This window comes from Hyalella azteca, unplaced genomic scaffold (assembly GCF_000764305.2).
Source record: "Hyalella azteca isolate HAZT.00-mixed unplaced genomic scaffold, Hazt_2.0.2 contig13953, whole genome shotgun sequence".
Lineage (NCBI taxonomy): Eukaryota > Metazoa > Arthropoda > Malacostraca > Amphipoda > Hyalellidae > Hyalella > Hyalella azteca.
This window is the reverse complement of record NW_025943855.1, coordinates 149103-169647: the sequence shown is the minus strand read 5'-3', so window position 1 is coordinate 169647 and position 20545 is coordinate 149103. Positions and strand designations below refer to the sequence as shown.

The 20545-nt window shown below is 38.3% G+C and overlaps 1 protein-coding gene across 1 annotated transcript in view; it reads left to right on the top strand.

Annotated features, from left to right (window-relative positions):
• The window catches only part of LOC108668115 (serine/threonine-protein kinase Doa), a 97315-nt gene that overhangs the window by 5209 nt on the left and 71561 nt on the right, over positions 1-20545 (top strand). Inside the window, exon 2 of the mRNA XM_018155266.2 lies at positions 3691-3920. Within this exon, the coding sequence (XP_018010755.1) occupies positions 3691-3920 (230 nt within the window). The remainder of the gene's footprint in view (positions 1-3690; positions 3921-20545) is intronic.

Genomic DNA, 20545 nt, shown 5'->3' with positions numbered 1-20545 from the left:
TAGGTGGAATGCTTTCCTTGAGGTGCTTATACACAAGGCAAAAAGTTGAGTTGACTAGTTGCCACAACTAAAATTTGTGATGATTTACATCTTCAGAGGCAACTAGCTGTTGCATTGCACCCTGAGCAACTCGAGTTGTTTCATGGCAGTCTAGTGTGCTCAGTAGCGGCTCGGCCCTCATACTGAGCACACCTGCGTTGCTCTCTCTCTTGCCCACTGTAGCGCTCACAGCCGTCAAGCACTCGCTTGCCTCCACTGTGCACACACCTTACTCAACTCTCAACGTCACACTGGCATTTGGCGCACTGTCCTGAAAACACTCCTCATGTATAGGCTCTCAGCCTGCAAAACTGTAGTCGACGCTACTATTTGCCTCGTGTATAAGCACCTTTAGATATAGCACTCTCAGCTCTGCCAGGTGACTGACTTTGAAGGAAAAGAGGGATGTAAAGTGGACAAACTGTTTCAATTGTGAAGTACCTCAGATCATGGTTGTTGGGGGTCAGCACCTCTAAAGGTCAACAGTCCAGCCGGTATAGTATCAGCACGTGAAGCCAAACTAAACAAACTCAGGAAAGAAACGGAGGGAGAACCAAGCAAACATGTATTAAATACAATATAATATAAGGTGAAAGGTGAAAATTAGTTGGTTAGTAATGAGACAGCCCAGGGCTATGGGTGATGGGGTGAACCTAGCATGAGAACCTAAATAACCAGCAGCCTAAAGTGGTTTGAACAGTCAAGAATAAATGAGAATACAAGGTAAATAAACTAAACTAGGCCGGAATAATGATCAGTAACCTAAACCAAACCAGGAATAATGAAACCGAGGAATCGAGAGTTCAAAATGGGTCTTGGGTCAGGCCTGGTCCATCAAGTGGCGTAAGCACCAAAGAAACAAAAAGGCGGTGGTCTAACTTGTGAGTAGCAGTGGTGTAGACTCAACTGGGGCATTAGGGCAGTTCCTACACAAGCTGCTATACAGGACATAAAGGGACATCCATGCTGGCCTCTAGTGTCAGCTTGAGTAGCTGAAGAGCAGCCCAAGACTCTTCTGCAATGTGGCTCAGTCAGCCCAAAGCTTGCCTGACACTTGTCCAGAACTGGCCTTAAACTAGCCCAGAACTTGCTCCAAATTGGGCCAACACGTGTCCCAAACTGGTCCCAGACTTGCCCAGAATGCGCCCCAAATTGGCCCAGAATATGCTCCATGTTGGCCACTCTGCAAAAGTGCAGGAACAAGAACGCATAAAACCTACCCAATAAAAAAACACTTGGGAACACGTAAGTACACTTGAAAAACCTAAATACTCATTGAACTACCTACTACTAAACTCCAAAACAATTTAAATTGATGATTGACAATATTTACAAACATTTACTTATAAAATTTAGGACTGAGATGCATGGCAAGAGTGTTCCCTTGACTCACCTATATGATAGTCCTGGGGTAGATTAGTTACAGGTCAGCAGGCAGTAATCAGGGACAGAAAGCATGTTCATTTACAGCAGGTCAGTGAGCATGGGTGAGTAGCAGGTCAGTATGAGTGCAAAGTTATGCAGGACTATGGAAAACTGACTCTCTACAACCCTGCTTCACATTCATATGCACTAATTTAACTTTAACTAGCTGTTACTTGTTTAGGATGGTATTAAGGCACTGGGGACACAAAGAAAAGAATTAATTCAAACAATTAATAATGATCAATAAATAATTAATTTGCCAAAATATGGCCCGTAACAACAGAAATTTTGCTGCTGATGCGCTGCAGAAGATCTCCAGATCTTCACTCACTCTCTGCACCCTGGGTATCTAGGATACCGTATGGTTTACTTGTACTCTTATAGAAATCAATAGGAAGGTCAATCTCATTTCAATCAATCACTATCTCCTTTGCCACTATGGTCCTTACCCTAAATGGGAAATTGGGCTGAAGCCACCCATGAACCGGATGAAAATGCCCTTGAATCTGGCTAATTTCACCCATTCCTATGGCCTTTTCAAAATTTTGTATGAAATAGAAAAATGGCATATTTTTATCCACCATTTTGAAAAATCACATATGAAACAATAAATTTTAGTTATGATTTTGGAAAATTCCACCTGATATGCAAATTGGTTCCTAACCATTTATAAATTTGAAAGTAAGCAGAGGTCTCGGCTCTCGGGCATGGTGGAATGAAGATTAGAAGTTTCCTACTTATTTCTAAAATATTGCATGTTGAATTGAATTTTTAATGCATTTTAAATTTTGTGGCCTGATCATGCCTTTTGGTTGTAATAAGATAGGAAATAATTAATCTAGTTAGAATATTGTTGCTCTATAAATGGCAGGAATGTTCCAGTTGCAAGTTGCAACTTGGAAGGTAGATATGATACATGCATTGATAGAATTCATGCCTGGCATGATAAATGAACTTTTTGAAAATTGCAGACAGGAATATGCAATTTTCCTTATTTTTCATTGAAGGAATAGGAAAAAGGTCATAGGAATGGCCCCTGAATGGGTGAAATCGTATGCAACCATGAGCATTTTTGTGTCATTCATGGGTGACTTCTGCTACATTTTCCACTTTGGTTAGATGCAAGTTAATAAAAATTTTAGTTATGAAAAAATTCTAAGCCATCAATTCAATGTTTGAGCTGTGGAGCCATTTTCTTAGCTGTGGGATAAAATGTTTGAAATGTGGTGATGTACTAGTCATACAGGCTAGTTATACTGGGGTTGGCATTACATTGTTCCATCATGTGCAATGTGCAATAGATTTCTATGGATGGTGAGTAAGCAATACAATCTCAACTCATGCTTTACAATCAAGCGTTCACATGTGGTGCAATTTAATGTGTATCAATGATTTTTTCTTTGGTAGTGATGAATTGTTTGAATTGGTTGAATTTTTTGTGTAAATTTTACTTATTGAGATGTACCTATTTTAGTTTACGGCATTTAAGGCCAATACACCAGTTTTGGCCATTGGGCTTAATGTTATCTTAGTTTCAGTCAATTAAGTTTACCTTTTGCTCTCAAACTCACACTTGCTCTGTTGAATGAAGGTGTTTGGGGCAAGAGCATATAAAAGACATTTTTCAAATTCATTTGCAGACTAATTTTTGTCATCACTACTATTGTGATGATAAAATGTGTGGGGTTAAATCTAATTTAACTAAAGTATGTACTAGTCATACAGGTACACTGTATGGCTAGTCTGTATGGTACACTGTCATAAGTATGTACTAGTCATGTTGTTTAAGAAAAAGACATTTCTTATTGATATAATGGTAGTACAGGATTTGCTGTGTCTTGTGAAAAGGTTTTCCTCTCTAGGAAATTTATATATCTAGCAAGCAATTGATTTGTGTTGTTGACAACTCAATTCTTCACAGTAAATATTAAAACACAACGTGATTATTGTAAAGTTTTGCAATGAGGGAAATTTTTTTGTTCCTCTTGAAAATTTTTGATATATAAAAATAAGCCTCACTAATACCGGTACATTCATTTCAATCCTTGTATCAGTGAGAGGACATATTTTCATCAAGTTATTATGTCATTGTACTCTACTCTCTAGGCTATCCATATTATTGCACTTATCCTCCATTCATCTTTGTTAACAAAATGTATATGCTAATTTATCCTGTCTTTAAATGATGAAAGGTTCTTGCTTATTGTGAACTAACTTTTTGTGCAGATGCCTCGATCAAGGTACTACACAGCCACCACCACCACTGGTGCTACAGACAGCGCTGACACAAGTCGCTCTCACAGTCGACACAGAAGTCGCAGTCATGACTTCAGCAGACACAGGTCCAGGACTCGGGACTACAGTCGGGAGCGCAGCAGGGAGAGACGTCGTCGTATAGAAGTGCCTCAGTCGAGTGGTTACAGCAGCAGACACAGGAGCAGGTCTCGTCAGAAAGGGTGAGTAACATTTATTCTTGACTCATGCTGTTGCGTTTCTTATTCTGTGTAATGATATATGTTTGATTTGTTAGAATTTGTGTAACGTTCGAAATTTTTATTTGGCCTTCAAAACAAGATTTGATTTGAGGAAAAATGCGAATTATTATGAAGTGTGGGCTCGATTTTCGCTTTGAAAGTTTTCTGTTATTTTCTTGTTCTCCGTTTTCTGTTGTCCCTCTTAAGGGTAAACCATCTTGTGCGTGATTGAATGACTTCTGTGGTCTGTGACGTCCAAGTTTTCCGCTCGTTATTTATTAGGGCTTAGGTAATTGCTTCCCAGCTTGCACCGTAATTAAAATTGTCGTGATTTTATTGTCACACCAAATAACTTAAACGTAAGAATTTACAGCTGATAACGCGCCGTTTCTTGTTTATTATTTTCGCATATTGTCTAACAGCTTTCGTAGCCTCTGTTTTGCTAACAACCCAATTTTTCGTCTAAATTTAAGTAAGTATTTATGTAAAGGATTTTTTTGTACAAGCCGATTAATATTCTTGATTGACTGTATATTGACAACAATAAGCGCTTACTGCGTCAGATAGTCTTTTAATTTCTCGTTAATTAAGTAACATTATATAGTTTCTGCAATGACTACGAATTGATCCGAAATTCTCGTCAATTGAGCCAAAGTTTTGCTATTATTTGCTTTGCTATTATATTTGTGTGCTTGAGTTACTCCTTGCCTCGTACACCAGTTACACCCTGCCTCGTACACCAGTTACCCCTTGCCTCGTACACCAGTTACCCCTTGCCTCGTACACCAGTTACCCCTTGCCTCGTACACCAGTTACCCCTTGCCTAGTGGCAGCTCCGACGCTTCATTCATTACCGCATCGCTGCGCTCGACTGGTCGTAATTGATCGGGACCAATTTATGTGCTTGTTAGCTGTAAACTTACAAAAAATTGTGTGCATTTGAGTGTTTTCAATGAAATTAATAGTGCATTGAACATTGTGCACAATGTTTGTTGCAAGTGCTCCTGTTGATGATGAATAGCAATGATGTGTCTAGATTAAGAATTAAATATTTGCTCGCATTTTAAAACTTATAACGCATGATGTTTGCTGCAAACAGTTTTGATGTTTGATTTGTTTCTTAATTGGCAGCAAACATTTAGTAGGGTAGCCGACAAAAATTTATGATTCAATTGATCAGGAGTTGCAATTTTCTAGGGAATGGTATTATATGGATAGTGATTTCGAGAAATGTTGTGGAATATCACAATTGTATGAGAGCCCCCTTTTCGTGTTGAGTTTTTTGTAGTAAGCTTCCTACAATGCCATATATCAGTTTGAACTGCAAACATAATGGGCGTTGTTGAAAACAACTAAGTATGAAGCCAAGGACGAAGAAGCCTCGCCCAAGATTTAAACATTCCGCCAACATTCGCACGCTGTAACCTTTCCTTTATTTAACACGAAGCCAAGTTGTGAGTCTCTGTCATAGAAGCCATGTTTCCTGGAGACGAAATGCTCATCTTCTAGGTTTCAACCAATGTGGCTGTTTATCAACACTGTTTTGTTCGCTATTTATGCGTGCTTTGAGATAAGATTGCTGCATATTAATCTTGAGAATTATAGATAGAGCAGCAGGAGTGTGCTGACAAAATGTATTATTCGAGTGAATAATTACTTGGAAATTGAGTAAAATAACTCAGATTTGCTACTAAGACATTACGAATATCATTGTGTAGACTGGCTAGCGAACACAATATCTCGTAAATTTTTGTCCAAGTTTATGTGTGGGTTTGAAGGCTGGCGCCGCGAATATATAGGGGCGGTTGGAACGCGTATCAACGATACTTATTGAGTCAGATATTACCTGAACCTGCAATTTATGCTTGCAAAACTGCAAAAAAATTATTGGATCATCAATTGCAATTCAATTTAGAAAAAATTAGGCATTCAATTTGAAGAGTCGGAATTTTCATTTTAGAAACAAAACTCAAATGAGTGTTCTATTCAAAATGTTGGTTTGAGTAATTTCCATTTAATTATCACACATAGGCTTTATTCTAATTTACGAGATTTGGGTTTGCAGGATCTGGCTCGGGTTAACCTGCTAGTTTATTTATGTTTGGTAATTGTGGAAATTTATATAGATATCTATTTAAAACGAAAGCGTCCTGGGAGAATGTTTTATTTTTCACGGTGAGAGTACAAAACTCAGATGAGTACCAAGTACGCTGAAACCAATGCAATGTACTGATTATTGTACTCTCCTACGACATATGCGTATTTATGCAGAAAGCTGTTGTTGGCAAGATTTTAACAAGATAACTTTCGAGCACAAGTTCCCGGAAGTACGAGCTCATAGTTTCAAAAAATATCTCCTAGAAAAGTTGAGAGCTAAATTTATTGTGGAAATGTGTCTGTTAGTTTATAGTTGAATTGCCATTAACTTTCAACTGTGTGGTTCGGTGTTTACATGTACACGTGGACCTTAATTTTCGCAGCACTTTCATGCTCAATCAGTTTATTATTTATTAATATATTCTTTATCAATATATTTTTCAACTATATGTTTTTTATCTATTACTTATCAATCTATTGTTTATCGATCTATTATTTATCAATTATTCATCAGTTTATTATTTGTTGATTTATTTTCATTGGAATTTTGGATACTCTTTGTAATGCGTTGAATTCATTCGATTCGTCATGCACCGATATTTTCATTTTACATTTAGTAAAATCGTGAGCTCCGTCGCGCCGGCTTTAGACGTTGTAAACGTTGATATAAAATTAACGTCCTTTATCATGAATTAGGTTATTTATCTTATTTTGAAATCATTTATTTTTCGTTTTAAACCCTATAAATGCGAGATCACTCGTTTTTAGCGCATTTTCTAGTTTATGGAAAAATGTCCTATTGTGCTCGCCTTGTCCGACCGTCCGTCTGTCCGTGACTTCACGTTTTCGTCGACGAGAAAATGCGCTCTCGGTCACTCACTGCAGTGAGTACTGAGTTATATTTTTTAAGGGAAACGCTAGCCCATTTTACGTCTTTGCCGTCACTCGTTCGTGCGGGTTTCCGCCAAACTGGCAGCTTCTTTTCAACTACGGAAATTGAGTTTTCAGAAACGGGCTTGTTTCTTATCTTACTTGAAGCCCTACAAATCCTGGTCCATGAATCTGCCGCCTCAAACTTCCACAAAATATGAAGACGGATGAGTGCTTCAGTTCGTGGTGACGCTCGCGGGGAAAAGATTTATACACTCTCGAGCCTATTTCAAAAACCGTTTTTCCTCGTTAATGTATGTTTCTCAATTTCAATAACGCACCAAGTGTTTTCAGAAATTATTTTCACATTATTTATTAGATTGTTTCAAGTTTTTAATTGGGGTGAATGTTTTTTTTCGTAACTTTCTTAATTATTAGTCGTCACTCGGCCATTTCCTAAACAAAATTTTTGGTTGTCAAAATGTAAGTTTTGAAGTACATTGTGTTTTTCAAAACGTTTTAACATTTGAAAGGTTTCAAAATTTCGTACGAATACTGACATTTCTTACAATACTTTGGTAGCATCTTCATTTGAGTTACGAACCGCGAGTTTGGAAACATTCTTTTTGAGTTACCAAACCTGATCTGAAATAATGATGTATTTTTGCTACGAGTTTTTTTTAGGTATTTAGGTAGAACGTTGAGCAATGGCGTTTTTTGTGTCTTCATGCTAATTTTGCCACAACCAAAGCTGGCCACAGAACAGATTCGGATGTAGAGGTGCATTTTGGTCCTTCGAATTTAGCAATTATGTGGAAAATCTCGTGAATTGAAAAGTTCATTCCTTGTGAGACCAACACTCTGTAAGCCAAAAGATAGCGTTTTAATCATAATTATTGCACTGGTTAATTCAATTCAACCGTGAAGCTTTAAACATCAAATCCTACTGCAGACACTCGATTAAAAATAATTTATCTAAAATCTTGAACGCGATAGTTTTAATAATTTTGAAATCTACTTTATATCTAATTTAATTTTAGTTGATTTCCCCTCTATGCATAGTTTCTTGAGCTTTTTTCTCTCGTTATTTAAAAGTCGTAGCAGTATTGATGTTGCCAGCATCGGCTTCGCATATCATCTACGTAAATAACTCCATTAATTTGCTCCCCAAGTTAATCTAATTACTAATTTTCTACGCTTTCATCTAATTATGAAGTCTGGTTTGATAGGCGTCGGCTTATTGAACAAAGCTGCATTACTGTTTCCATTGAGAATTGAATTACCGCTGTCATCGAGGAGCGCTATAACCTGATACGCGGATTGTTGCTTGCGCATCTCTGCGTATTTGTTTGCTTAACGTATCGGAGGTTGTAGCGTTATACTTCCCGGGAAATGTATACTCCAATTAACCTGATTAAGATTCTCGGTATTGATTAGTTGGCATCTCGGAAATGCATACGCCAAATAACCTGATTATGATTCTCGGTATTAATTAGTAGGTAGGCATTTGTGAAATGAGTACTCCAATTATCCTGATTATGATTCTCGGTATTAATTAGTAGGCATCTTTGAAATGAATACTCCTATTAACCTGATCATGATTCTCAGTTTTAATTAGTTGGCATCTCGGAAATGCATACGCCCATTTATCCTGATCATGATTCTCAGTATTAATTAGTAAGTATCTCGGTAATCCCGGCGTTGCCCGTGTGATTTAATACCGGCAAGTTTGGATTATCCCAAATCACAACTTTCCTGAAACCATCAATCAATTAATGATATTAATAATAATAATGCTTATGTAGGTATTATAATTGAATAAAAATACTTTAAAGCCCACAATTTATATAGAAGATAGGACTCCTATTTTACTATCGGTTCAAAGTATGGAAAAAAATTATTTTGTCTATTTTAAATTAAATAGGCATACCAATTGATGAATCAGATAAAAAAATTTTCGCTCAGATTAAAATTTTTTAGCCAATTTTTCCGTTTCATCGCAACGTTTGCGGGAATAGTTAGATTTATTTGCAGCGTCCGTACCAGTACTTGATATGAATGCGGGCGCTGAATCAGGAGGTCAGCAGACTCATCTTCATCCAAACGAGGCGTCGTCGGTATGTCCTCCAGTCGTCTTGTTTACGTTGTCATAACATTGTCCTCTTTAAAGCTGCAGAAATTCGTGAGAAGTTAAACACATTCTACAAAATTATTTATTTTTCTGAAAGTTCAAATCTGATATGAAGTACTCCAAAAGTACACCGAAGTGGAAATGACAAGCAGGTTATAACGCTGCAGCGAGAGAGGAAGTGACCAATTCAGTTGCTATGTCGGCCAGCGCGCTGCCGTGTGCGGAGGCGGGCATTGTTGCTGCCCAATGCCGGGCATCTGGCCTACGGGGCGAGACGAACAAGCGTGTCGTCCTGCTGCTGCTGTCTACTGGCGCTCTCTGTCTGCTGGTGCTGTCTACTGGTGCTGTCTGTCTGCTGGTTCTCTTCTGTCTGCTGGTTCTCTCTGTCTGCTTGTTCTCTCTGTCTGCTGGTTCTCTGTCTGCTGGTTCTCTGTCTGCTGGTTCTCTGTCTGCTTGTTCTCTCTGTCTGCTGGTTCACTGTCTGCTGGTTCTCTGTCTGCTGGTTCTCTCTGTCTGCTGGTTCGTTCTCTCTGCTAGTTCTCTCTGTCTGCTGGTTCTCTCTGTCTGTTGGTTCTCCCTGTCTGTTGGTTCTCCCTGTCTGTTGGTTCTCCCTGTCTGCTGGTTCTCTCTGTCTGTTGGTTCTCCCTGTCTGCTGGTTCGTTCTCTCTGCTAGTTCTCTCTGTCTTCTGGTTTATTAGCAAGTTTCCCTCGTAGGTGTACGATGCCCTTGTTTCTGCGGATGTTCCTGCTCGTGTTTTTGAGTCAAAGCTTCGCGCCAATTATTTTGTGGAGGGTCGAACATGAGCCGTCCCTTGAGACGACATCTAACACAATCTCGAGGGCTCCACGGATGAACTCGAGGCGAAATAAATTGTTTGATGTCCGATGCACCAACAATTTTGAAACTTTACTGGAAAATATTTCTGTAGTCCTGAGAGGTATAGATGAATGAGGGAGCACGCGCTTTTGGTGTCTTATACTTTTATTGCAATTTTACTTATTATTCCGTTTTAACAGGTAGAATGCTAAGCAAGACGATGCAGACCTCTCGTTCAAAAGACGTTAAAAAATTATTTTCTGTGGGCAAAACACACGCGCTTCCTAACTTGATGCAACAAAATTCAATTATATGTTATAGAATATTAATATTCCATATATATTATATTATGGTTGTGTATAGTATTATAGAATATCAAAGTAGTACTGTGATGAAAGAATAGTTCAAAATGGTATTGGTTCGTCACTCAGTATTTATCATTAGATCACTTGATTGTTGGAGCGTTGCAGAACATGAAGCTGCTGGCTGATTAAACATTGCATTCATGCTGCTGCGTATTGCATGCCCTGAATATCGTAACTTTGCTGTTATCAGATTTACTGCGCTATTGTCAAAGCCAGAGAAATAGCTTGTTGAGAGGCGATTTGCTGGTAATCTCTTCCATTTCGCCGACTTCGTTTGGATTTTGTAGATCCGCGGGCGCAAAGTTTAGTGTTGCAAAATAAGAATAACTTGGTCGATAGCTCAGCATCACTCGCTCGACTTTCTGCCAGTTGCGCCAGCGTGCGACATAACAAAATCTGCCTTATTCCTATACGTGATATTAAAAAATTATTTCTTTTCGTAACTACAATTGTACTATTCCCTCGAGACGATGATCTTATTCTGTAATAATGAGCCGTTACTACCGTTCAGTATACTGTGCTTGTATTACACGCGCTGCGGTTATGTTACATTTTCAATGGTGAAACTTTTCACTGGGCTTGACTCACTGTATCGTATGTATTGTGACAGGTATCAAGGATAATTTTTCAACAGTGATGCATTTCACTATGGGCTTGAATCACTGTATTGTATGTATTGTGAAAAGTATCGAGGACAATTTTCAAAGATGATGCGTTTCACTAGGCTTAAAATTCTTGATTGTGAGTGATGTCAAAGGTACACTCAGCTGATGAGCCCGGTAGTATTGTACCTAGCAGCAGGACACAACATCGCTGGCACCTTACCGACCGATCCAGCGCGTGTGTGGGCGCTGGAACAGGTTGCTGATCATGCAGCCAGCGTCGTCGCCTGTGGCTCGCTTCTTCAGCTCCTCAGCTTTTAGCTTCTGCCACAACTCTTGAATGATTCAACGCGCTGTAATTAGGTTTTGTTTTATGATGTGCATCTGCTTTATTTATTCGTGGCTGTATCTTATCATGAAACTTTTATGTAAAATTGGAGTATATAAAATTATCATCTGATTATCTAGAATATTCTAGGTAATCTTTATCTGATGATTTGCAGCGAGCTGATGTTCACAAACATTAAAGTGCTCAACATGTGCAAGCTGATGCACAATAATTTGAAGCGTGTTGATGTTCATAAACATTATAATGCGCGTTCACAATGCCAGTGAAGGAGTAAGTTGGAATAGTGTTTACCGAAGTTTGTGTTCAAGTATTTCAATAATTAGTCTACTTAAAGCGCAAGTTCACCGAGAATTCAAAATCAAAGGAAACGCCGAGTAAATCTTCGGTAAGATAATATCCTGCATGCACTGAACTGGTGGGCGGTCTAAAGGGTTAGCTCTAAGTACTCATGCCATGCGTAGCTACAGACACGTTGAGTCATTCCCTGTGATTCAGTGTATGCGGTGCACTCCTTGTATGGTAGTTCACACGTATGGCTCTTCTGAGCACTCCGAGCTGCCAGTAGATATCGTGACTCATTTCTCGTGAAATACGTTATTGCAAGTTCTTACTTTATTACTTATCAGGATCTGTTATCTGAACATTTACGCATAATTTGTTTTATCAAGTTATGATTATATTAATTTATTTTGTAATCAACTTACGAGGTTACAAGATTTTTCATTTGCGAGACTTCATCGAAAATGTAAGCCGAAAATTATGTCTAACGTTCGGTAGGTATCGCTTGCAAATTTCAAATTATAGTTCGCTAAATTCCGTAGCTTGAGCGTCATCGTTATATTCTTATGGCCAAAAAACTGCTATATAAGTCACCCATTTTTGTAATACAGCAGCTCGGTTATTGGCCATTTGCCGCTCAAAACGAATCTTCTGTCCTTGAGTGAATGTAAACGGATTCTGTAACATTTTTTTTTGTAGCACTTTAACGGTGTGCTATGAAAAAATAAAGCAGAAGCGTTAGAAAATATTCAATTTGGCGCCACAGGGCTTCGGAATTCGCAGTGATCAAAAACTTTTGATCCTATGTTACGTAAAATCAATATGCTAAGCTGTTTCATGTTTGGGTTAGAGCGAGAGTGTTTAATGTTGATATTAAATTAAGTGTTTCAGGTTCTGCATAAAGTCATGTCCAGATTCTGCCTAATTTGCTTGGGAAATTTGAGCGGATCGTTTTTTCACCATTATTATAAGCGTGAAATGTTTCATTATAATAGTAGGTTTTATGCCGAATAAATTGGCGTGTCCGGGATTCTTTTTAATTGATTTCAGGCTTTTGTGTTTTGTCATCTATTTGATGTGTCAGTAAATTCTCCGACTCTTGCATTCGTAGGGCGCGTTCACATCATTGATGCACCTGGCGATATCATGAGAATAGACACGAAATCGAGTTATGATTACAATTTTTTGCGATAAAAATTGTTTCGCCGTCTTCAAATATAATTCCTGGCATATTTTAACATTGTGTCATGAAAACCGCGTGTTTGAAGTGTTTGAAATTGAGAATGGCTGGTGTTGGTGTCATGAAAATCGTATGTGTGATATTCATATCGTTAGTTTTGGTGTTGATAGTGTTAGTTTTGATATTTAAGGACAGAGGAAATTTTCATAGAAATGTGATTTAAATTTGCCTTTGAAATGACGAATTATTCTATTCAACATATTTTAGATTTGCATTTGAAATGACGAATTATTCTATTCAACATATTTTAGATTTACATTTGAAATGCCAAGTTTCTGCCTTTGGAACCGCTAGGGATTTAGAACTGCCTCTCACATTCTCTTGATATCCTTACGCAATTCCAGCTCAGAAACTTTCTTGCCTCGAGACGTAATGCTCGGCTGGTCTAAGAACTCTCCATTTGAACTATTTCAATTTTGCAAATCGAGCCATGGATATTTCTTGTCTGTCTACCACCATTTTCTCCTTGCTCAGTGATCGTTCTTTGCCTCTTCGAACTATACTTTTGCGTTTTATTGACGCACGAGTGTTTTATTTTATTGAAATCGATTTATTTTGAATCAGTTTTAGCTTATTTTATTAAATTTTTTTATAAATTTATTTTTATTTGAATCTTCTGAAAGAATGAAAGACGGGATTGAGGGGAAATGAGAAAGGAATGCAATGAAAGAAGGTTTTTCTTTTGAAAAATGCTCTCAACTGTTGATTGTTGTTTTTATTTAAAAATCAATAGCAGGTTTTACTTATAAGTGTTTTGTATATAGAAATGGTACGGCATCACCATGCGGCCTCAATATATAGCAAATAAACATTTTTTATTTGTTATATTTTGACAGAATATTAGTTCATTTATATATGTTTTTATGATATATATGATATGAATGTTTTCGGCAGTCTTGTCCGATGCTTTCTGCTTTTGTGCAAACAGTATTTAGACTAATTTGCACGCATCGTTGCTTTAATTAATACTGCTAGTAGAACGAATTTAGCCGACGTATGTTTGTTCAACATGAGCAAATTACGACGCTATTGCTATTATGCTACAAACATGAAAATTTTGGTGTTATTGTACCCTGTATCACTAGAAAAGTATTGCTGACGACCGATTGCTCATATAAGGACCAACAAAATTCATTGATATGCTGACAACAACTCCTCCATATGAGGAGGCAACCTGCCCAGTTCCAGCATCTCGCATTACGTATCCTCTGGAGCCGAATTTGTCTGGCTAGCATCCATTTGAGTGTTGGTTGGATCCTTCCATGGAGTTTGGTTTTTCCGAGCTAATTTTTTTTTAATTTTTATTTTGGGCTTAGCTATTTTTGACGTAGGTATTCTCGACGTTCAAGGATATTGTTTGAATTTTCATTTTTCTGTTTAAATATTCATGCAATACCAGCTATACTGGCCACTGACCATTGTTTGATTGTGTAATATGCTTTTTGTTATAAAACGCCTTAAGGTTACCAGTGATTCGCTCGACACAAGCAGGAATATTTGGTCTTTTATTCGTATTATATCAATAGTGGCTTGCTCATTCGTTATTTATACGGGACGCGACAAGTTGTGAGTTTGAACTGCTTTATTTATAGCTTGATAATTTCGACTCGGATGTGTCACCAAGCGACCGTTGTTCTTTGTCCCTATCGCATAAGGCTTGAGTGCCTGTCGCGTCTGTTGTCAAGCTGCCACGCCGGTCTGAGCAATTAAATGCGACTTTCAAATGATACAGATCGGTTGCTTCTTGTGTGGCATATTCCACGGTCGGTTATTTATTTAATCTGAGTCATCAAAGATAAGACTGCGTGGCACGTTTTCTAGCCACGATTGATGTACTTCGTACCTCTGGTAACGAGGCATCATGATTTTTATCGGTTACCTGGAGCTATAACTACTGTATAGCTGTCCAGTTTGAACTATGATCTTTTCGCAGAGATTTGCAATCCCGATTATTATAACTGCGTTATCGGTTATTGTTCAGAAAGTAAAATATACAAAAACTTGGATGATATTTATTTTGATTTGCGACTTTACTGAATTTTACTTTGATGAATGTTCTGATCGAGTACACATTATCTTCAAACGAAGATAGCCAACTCTTGCCAGTAATATCTTCGTTTGAAGATAATGTGTACTCGATCAGAACATTCGTCAAAGTAAAATTCTGTAAAGTCGCAAATCAAAATAAATATCATCCAAGTTTTTGTACATTAACTTTCTGAACAATAACCGATAACGCAGTTATAAGAATCGGGATTGCAAATCTCTGCGAAAAGATCATAGTTCAAACTGGACAGCTATACAGTAGTTAAAGCTCCGGGTAAGCGATAAAAATCATGATACCTCGTAACCAGAGGTACGAAGTACAACAATCGTGGCTAGAAAACGGCCCACGCAGTCTTATCTTTGATGACATTAGAAATAAAATGTTATGGGAATTAGAGTTAGAAATGGATTTGAACTGTTCTTGAATCCTGATGTTATGTAAATCGATACGTATATAAGGTAAATAACAAAGTTGAATATTTAACCTGTTTTTGAACTCTGATGTTATGTAGATAGATTACTTAAATATAAGCTAAATAACCAGGTTAAATCAAATAACAGGGAATAGAGGCGAGTTACATCCACCGCAAGATATTCCTCGTTGCGTTGTATATATATGGGCTTAGCAGTACCTTTGTATAGTGACCTCGCGTCGCTGACCTCGACCTGGCCTAGTCACCCATGCCACATGTGACCTGGTCTTCTGGCTGACACAAGGTTACCTGTACGCAACAGGTGTTGGTCTGGTCAAACTTATACCTAATAAGGCGGTGGATCCGCCACCAAATGTTCGATTTTATCGCTTGAATTCCTGTTGAAAAATTTCTTTCTCTGATAAACATCTGTATGCAATAAGCGTTTAATTTACTTAATAAGTACCTACCGTTCCCGATTTAATTATTTCATCTTGCAAAATTTCTGCAAATTTACCGAATATTTTTCATGAGTTAGACTGAGCAATTGTTCTCGTCCCAATTCGTTGCTGGATACGGTACCTTGAGTAATAATACGTCATCTCGGGTTGACTGTATTGAACATTTCTACGACAATACAATCAGCTCTCTGCTCACTCTCGATGATCTACGCTGGGGAGAGACACACTTATTGTAACGTTGTCTAGACTTGTCTATATCGATTCAGCGGTCCCTACGCATATAGACACAGCAGACATTCCGAGGCGCTCGGACACACGATATTGAACAATGAGGTTCTTCGTTGGGGGTTGTCAGTTGTCCGTCCACTCACTCGCCCTCTGGATAGCATATGTCGTATGGTTTGTTTGTCTATACAAAGCTCATCCGTCACATGTTTGTCTCTGACCGTGTGCAATTGTTTGCCCGCATCATGTAGACATGTTTTTGTCTTGTGCCTTAACTACGTACGAGTTAAGGCACAAGTCTGTTGTCTAAGGCACAAGCCATATTGTCTGTTAATACTATTCATTCGTTATCGCTTCTAAAATCAGATGGTAAATCACTTTTTTAATTTGGAGGACTCCATAATATTTTCTCTTTTCTACCTGATTGAGTGAATTATAAAATATACAGCAACTTTACATTTTCCGAAAATTCTTGAATGCAGCAAAAATTTTCTCTATCAATATTTTCTGGGGCAAAATTTTTTGAAGTGCGTGGCTCCTTTCATTTTACTTGTTACCTGCGCCAGGTAAACAATTTGATATTTTGGTGAACGATGATCTTATATTTTTATAATTATATTAATTTTAAAACCATGTGGACGCGTAGCAATATTCATTCTGAAGGTACTAGCGCAGGGGAATTATGTTCAGGAAAGAATTTTTCGAGTCAGCTGGAACGCATTTCCGCTCCCTGGATATGGCAATCGGCTCCGAATCGAATGCTAATGTCACATCGGAATGTCTATCAAATTCTTGTGCTTCTTAGGCCTGGGCTGCCCACCGAATAATTTCATTGCTGGAATGCTAATACTTAACCTGCAGAACTAAATCGGGTTTCTTGTTTTAGTGATAAACACTATTAGGTTTTGTGAATTCTATCGAATTACTTCGTAAAAGATTCGAATGGTTCAAGATATCATCGGTTTTCAAGCTCCATGTCAATCCAATCGGCTACATTTTGGTTTAATGTTCATATTCTATCGTTGAGTGGTGATATTTGACGCACATGATTGCTGAAGTTTAATGCTAATTAATTTTACAGCACTGCGTTTTGCCTGAAGGAGCCGTGCCATATTGGGTTAACCGCGCATTTGTGTTCATGCTTTTTCTTCCGTTGGTTGCGTTCAAATCGATCATCTGACCGGTCATGTTTTTTCTTCCATGACAACACTAGTTTGAAAATCAGCTCATGCTCATCAAAACTAGAATTCGCACTCATGTTTATTCTTACGGGAATTATTTCAAGATCAAAGTAGACCTGATCGAAGCACTAGCTGGCTTATTGCCAACGCAACGTAGGCCTAAATTTTAATAGCTTCTCGCTTACCTGAGCGCCTACTATATTTGGGCAGCGCCGAGGCGATGATGTGACCTTGTATTCAACAGTCCGTGCTGCCACCAACTGCGCCGCAGGTCGCTTACATGAATTTTGCAATTAATTATGTTCGGTAGAAATGTAGAAATTTTGCTAGTTATTGCTCAGGATTTTATTTAATTCCTGACTAAATCCTGCATCTGTGATTTAAATGTGGGCAAACGGCTATTGCCTCAAGCTAACTGCCCATCATGGAAATAACGACACCATGCTGCCAGTTTATATTATTTCCGAAGTACCGTAGTTGTAAAAACGCTTTCCATTTCACAACGATCTGTATTTTAGTAAAATGACTTCCATTAAGCCAGTAATACGATGCTACGTGTCGTAAATATTTATCATTTTACATGGCGTTGCGAACTTGTTTCTATATATACCTAGAAGCGGATTACTTCATTCGACTGAGTGTTATGTTGTTCATGGAGTTATTTCTTCGTTCTTCTCGTGATAGGCTGGCCTTGCAGGCACACTCGTCTAGGCTATATTCTATATTTTTGTTTTAATGAACACGACGCTCGATCTGGTAACGGCGCGCGCTCTAGCATCCTGTTCGCTCTGCATTATTAGTGGCAAAAAATTCCGTGCCTTATTCATTTCTATCGCCGTATAAATGAGTTGAAAATGAGAAATGTTTCTGTATGACTGATTGCAACTTATTCTGATATCTGATACCATTAATTATCAGAGCATTGTCGAAGAAAACGTTGTAAATATTAAAATTGTTACATGCGCTAACTAATTTTTCGGAATGAAATTTGGACATCTGAAACGACAACGAAATGCGACAGTGACACCCAAATGTTCAGGAGGAAAGTAGCTATGATTAGCTTTTTCACTTCTACTTTTTATGGTTATGAACATGAGGGCTTGGAATTATTTACCCATAATTCGGAAACCATTTGTTTCAATTTGGTAACTAACTCGTCATAAAGAAATTGATCATAATAGCTAGAAGGAAAGATCGAATTAAACTGTAAACACACTCTTGTAGAAATTAAAAAATGGTTTCTCGTGACTTGCTTTTGTTTTTCTTGATCTCACTACCTGTTTCCAGTTTCCACTGTCACTGATAATATTTTATATTTACCAAGCTAACGACGGAACTGCATACCTACAAACGAGAAGTCATATAATATCAAATATCATGCAAGTATATAGCAGTATAATATCATACGAGTAGTCGTTATCTATAAGGTGACATTGTTACATTGCTGAAGCTTCTCTTAACTAATTAGCCTTAATTAGCCTAATGCTTACATCCTAGTATGTATGTTACTAGAGCGTACACCTGCTGCGTGTTCGCAGGTATAGGCTAGTAGCGTGCGCAGCGAACACGGCCTAACGGAACTATAGAGATCTTATAGCTGCACAAGGACGATCTGGCACGGTGTTGCATCAGCCATGCTGCTCATGTTGTGACTGGGATGTTGTTTGTTTATTGTTAGCGTAGCTGCTGCCGTTCTCATCTCAATATGTCTGGTGCTATTATTTTCTGTTTTCGCTTAGCTTTGTGCGCATAAGGATGAACAAGTCAATGGTTAATTTCCGACTTCTGTGATTGGTTATTTAATATTATACACTGTTTGTATTATCATGTATTTCTACTCTCATAACACTCGAAATTCGCTGTAAAGAGCTACCGGGTTACGTAAATAACGCAACCCGACACTTAGCTCCAACTTGAGACATGGTACGTTTTAATTTTCAGCCATGACAGTCATTTCAAACCGTACGCATGCAGCATTTTCCTAAATTAAACATATAGACTCGTAGAACGCTTAGCTGCCTTTTTTAAACATCTATTGCTCGAAGTCATCAATTTTGGAGAGCTATAACATCTCTTAAAAACGCGAAAAATCATATTAATTCGGGTTTTGAACAATTGGCTAGGAGTGATTAATGACTAATCCATAGAGTAACCGTCTTAGAGCATCTCCCGAGATATCTTGGCCAGACATATCCCAGTGAAAATTTACAGACGCGGCAGCTTCTGATTTGGGTTCCCAGAACCTGGGGCGACTCTAAATTTTGTTAGGGTAGCAGGACCAGCACCTTCTGCTTGACGCGGAAGAGAGCGAAAACGGCGCGCCTTGTGTCGTGGGTGGCGGCATGGCGGGACGATATGCATCCTGCCTTGCTTGCTATGGCGAGGAAAGTTGCAGTGATATGATATATGATATCATATGTGATATGATATGATATATGCAGTGGCTGTTATTAGCATACGGTTGTCTCTTGGTGCTGGGCTTGTTTTAACCGTTTACGAATACTTTCACCGGAGAAATTTGAAATATTCCTGATTATAGCTAACTATTGCATGTAGCTAACTATTGCACCAATACTAGATAAGGCTGTACACTATTTTTCTCCAATTTGTGCTTTAATTTTTCGTGCAATTCATTGGTCATATTGAACTTCCAAGCTGTACTGTAGCGACCGAAGATAGTCTAATATTAGCATGATGTTGGCAGGATTTGAGTCGTAATGCGGCGTGAGCCTCGAGGTCAGCTGCAGTGTGGGTATTGAGCGATAGGTTCTCTTGACCTTTACTAAAATGAAGGCGAACGTGAAGCTTGCTGCTTCAATGCTTGCTGAACGTCAATGCTTGCTGCTTCAATGCTTGCTGCTTCAATGCTTGCTGAACGTCAATGCTTGCTGCTTCAGTGCGACGACGCTTCACTGCTTCAGGTCTGCCTGTGATGCAGAGATAACGTTCTGCATTGAACGCTTTTTTTCGCTTGGCCGATGTCCAAAAATACGACCTTTTTTCAGCAGTTTTTTATCTTGAAGAAGCGGCCAGAGTTCAAATAACGGTCAGCTGTTTTTTGTTTGTGGCTGTAAAACGGAATCACACGCTGCTGACTGTTGCAATTATGGATCATCTTGATTTCGATATTTGGTATTCAATAGTTACCGGTTTTTTGACCTGAAGTTGAAATAAAAATGCGTCACTTTGAACATCTGACGTTTGCAATCGTTGAAATGCACATCTTTGAAACGAGTCTGCTTTGTCACGTTGTTTTGAAGTTTGTAATAGTCTTGTGTTAACATCGTAAGTTGTAAATGTAATACTGTTGTTTCTTTTCAAACTCCCCTGACTTCTAATTGCGAGTTTTGATTCATTTGTTGCCGGTATAAGATTCGTAAAATGATGTTTTTGATTGTCCCATCGCATTTTGAGTATTTGCCAATTCCTTGTCAAAAATTTTGAAAAGCTATGGACTTTTATTTTACCGATGCGCTTAATTAATAGTCTAAAAAAATCATAGATGTCATGTTTTTAGAGGTGTTTCCGTGT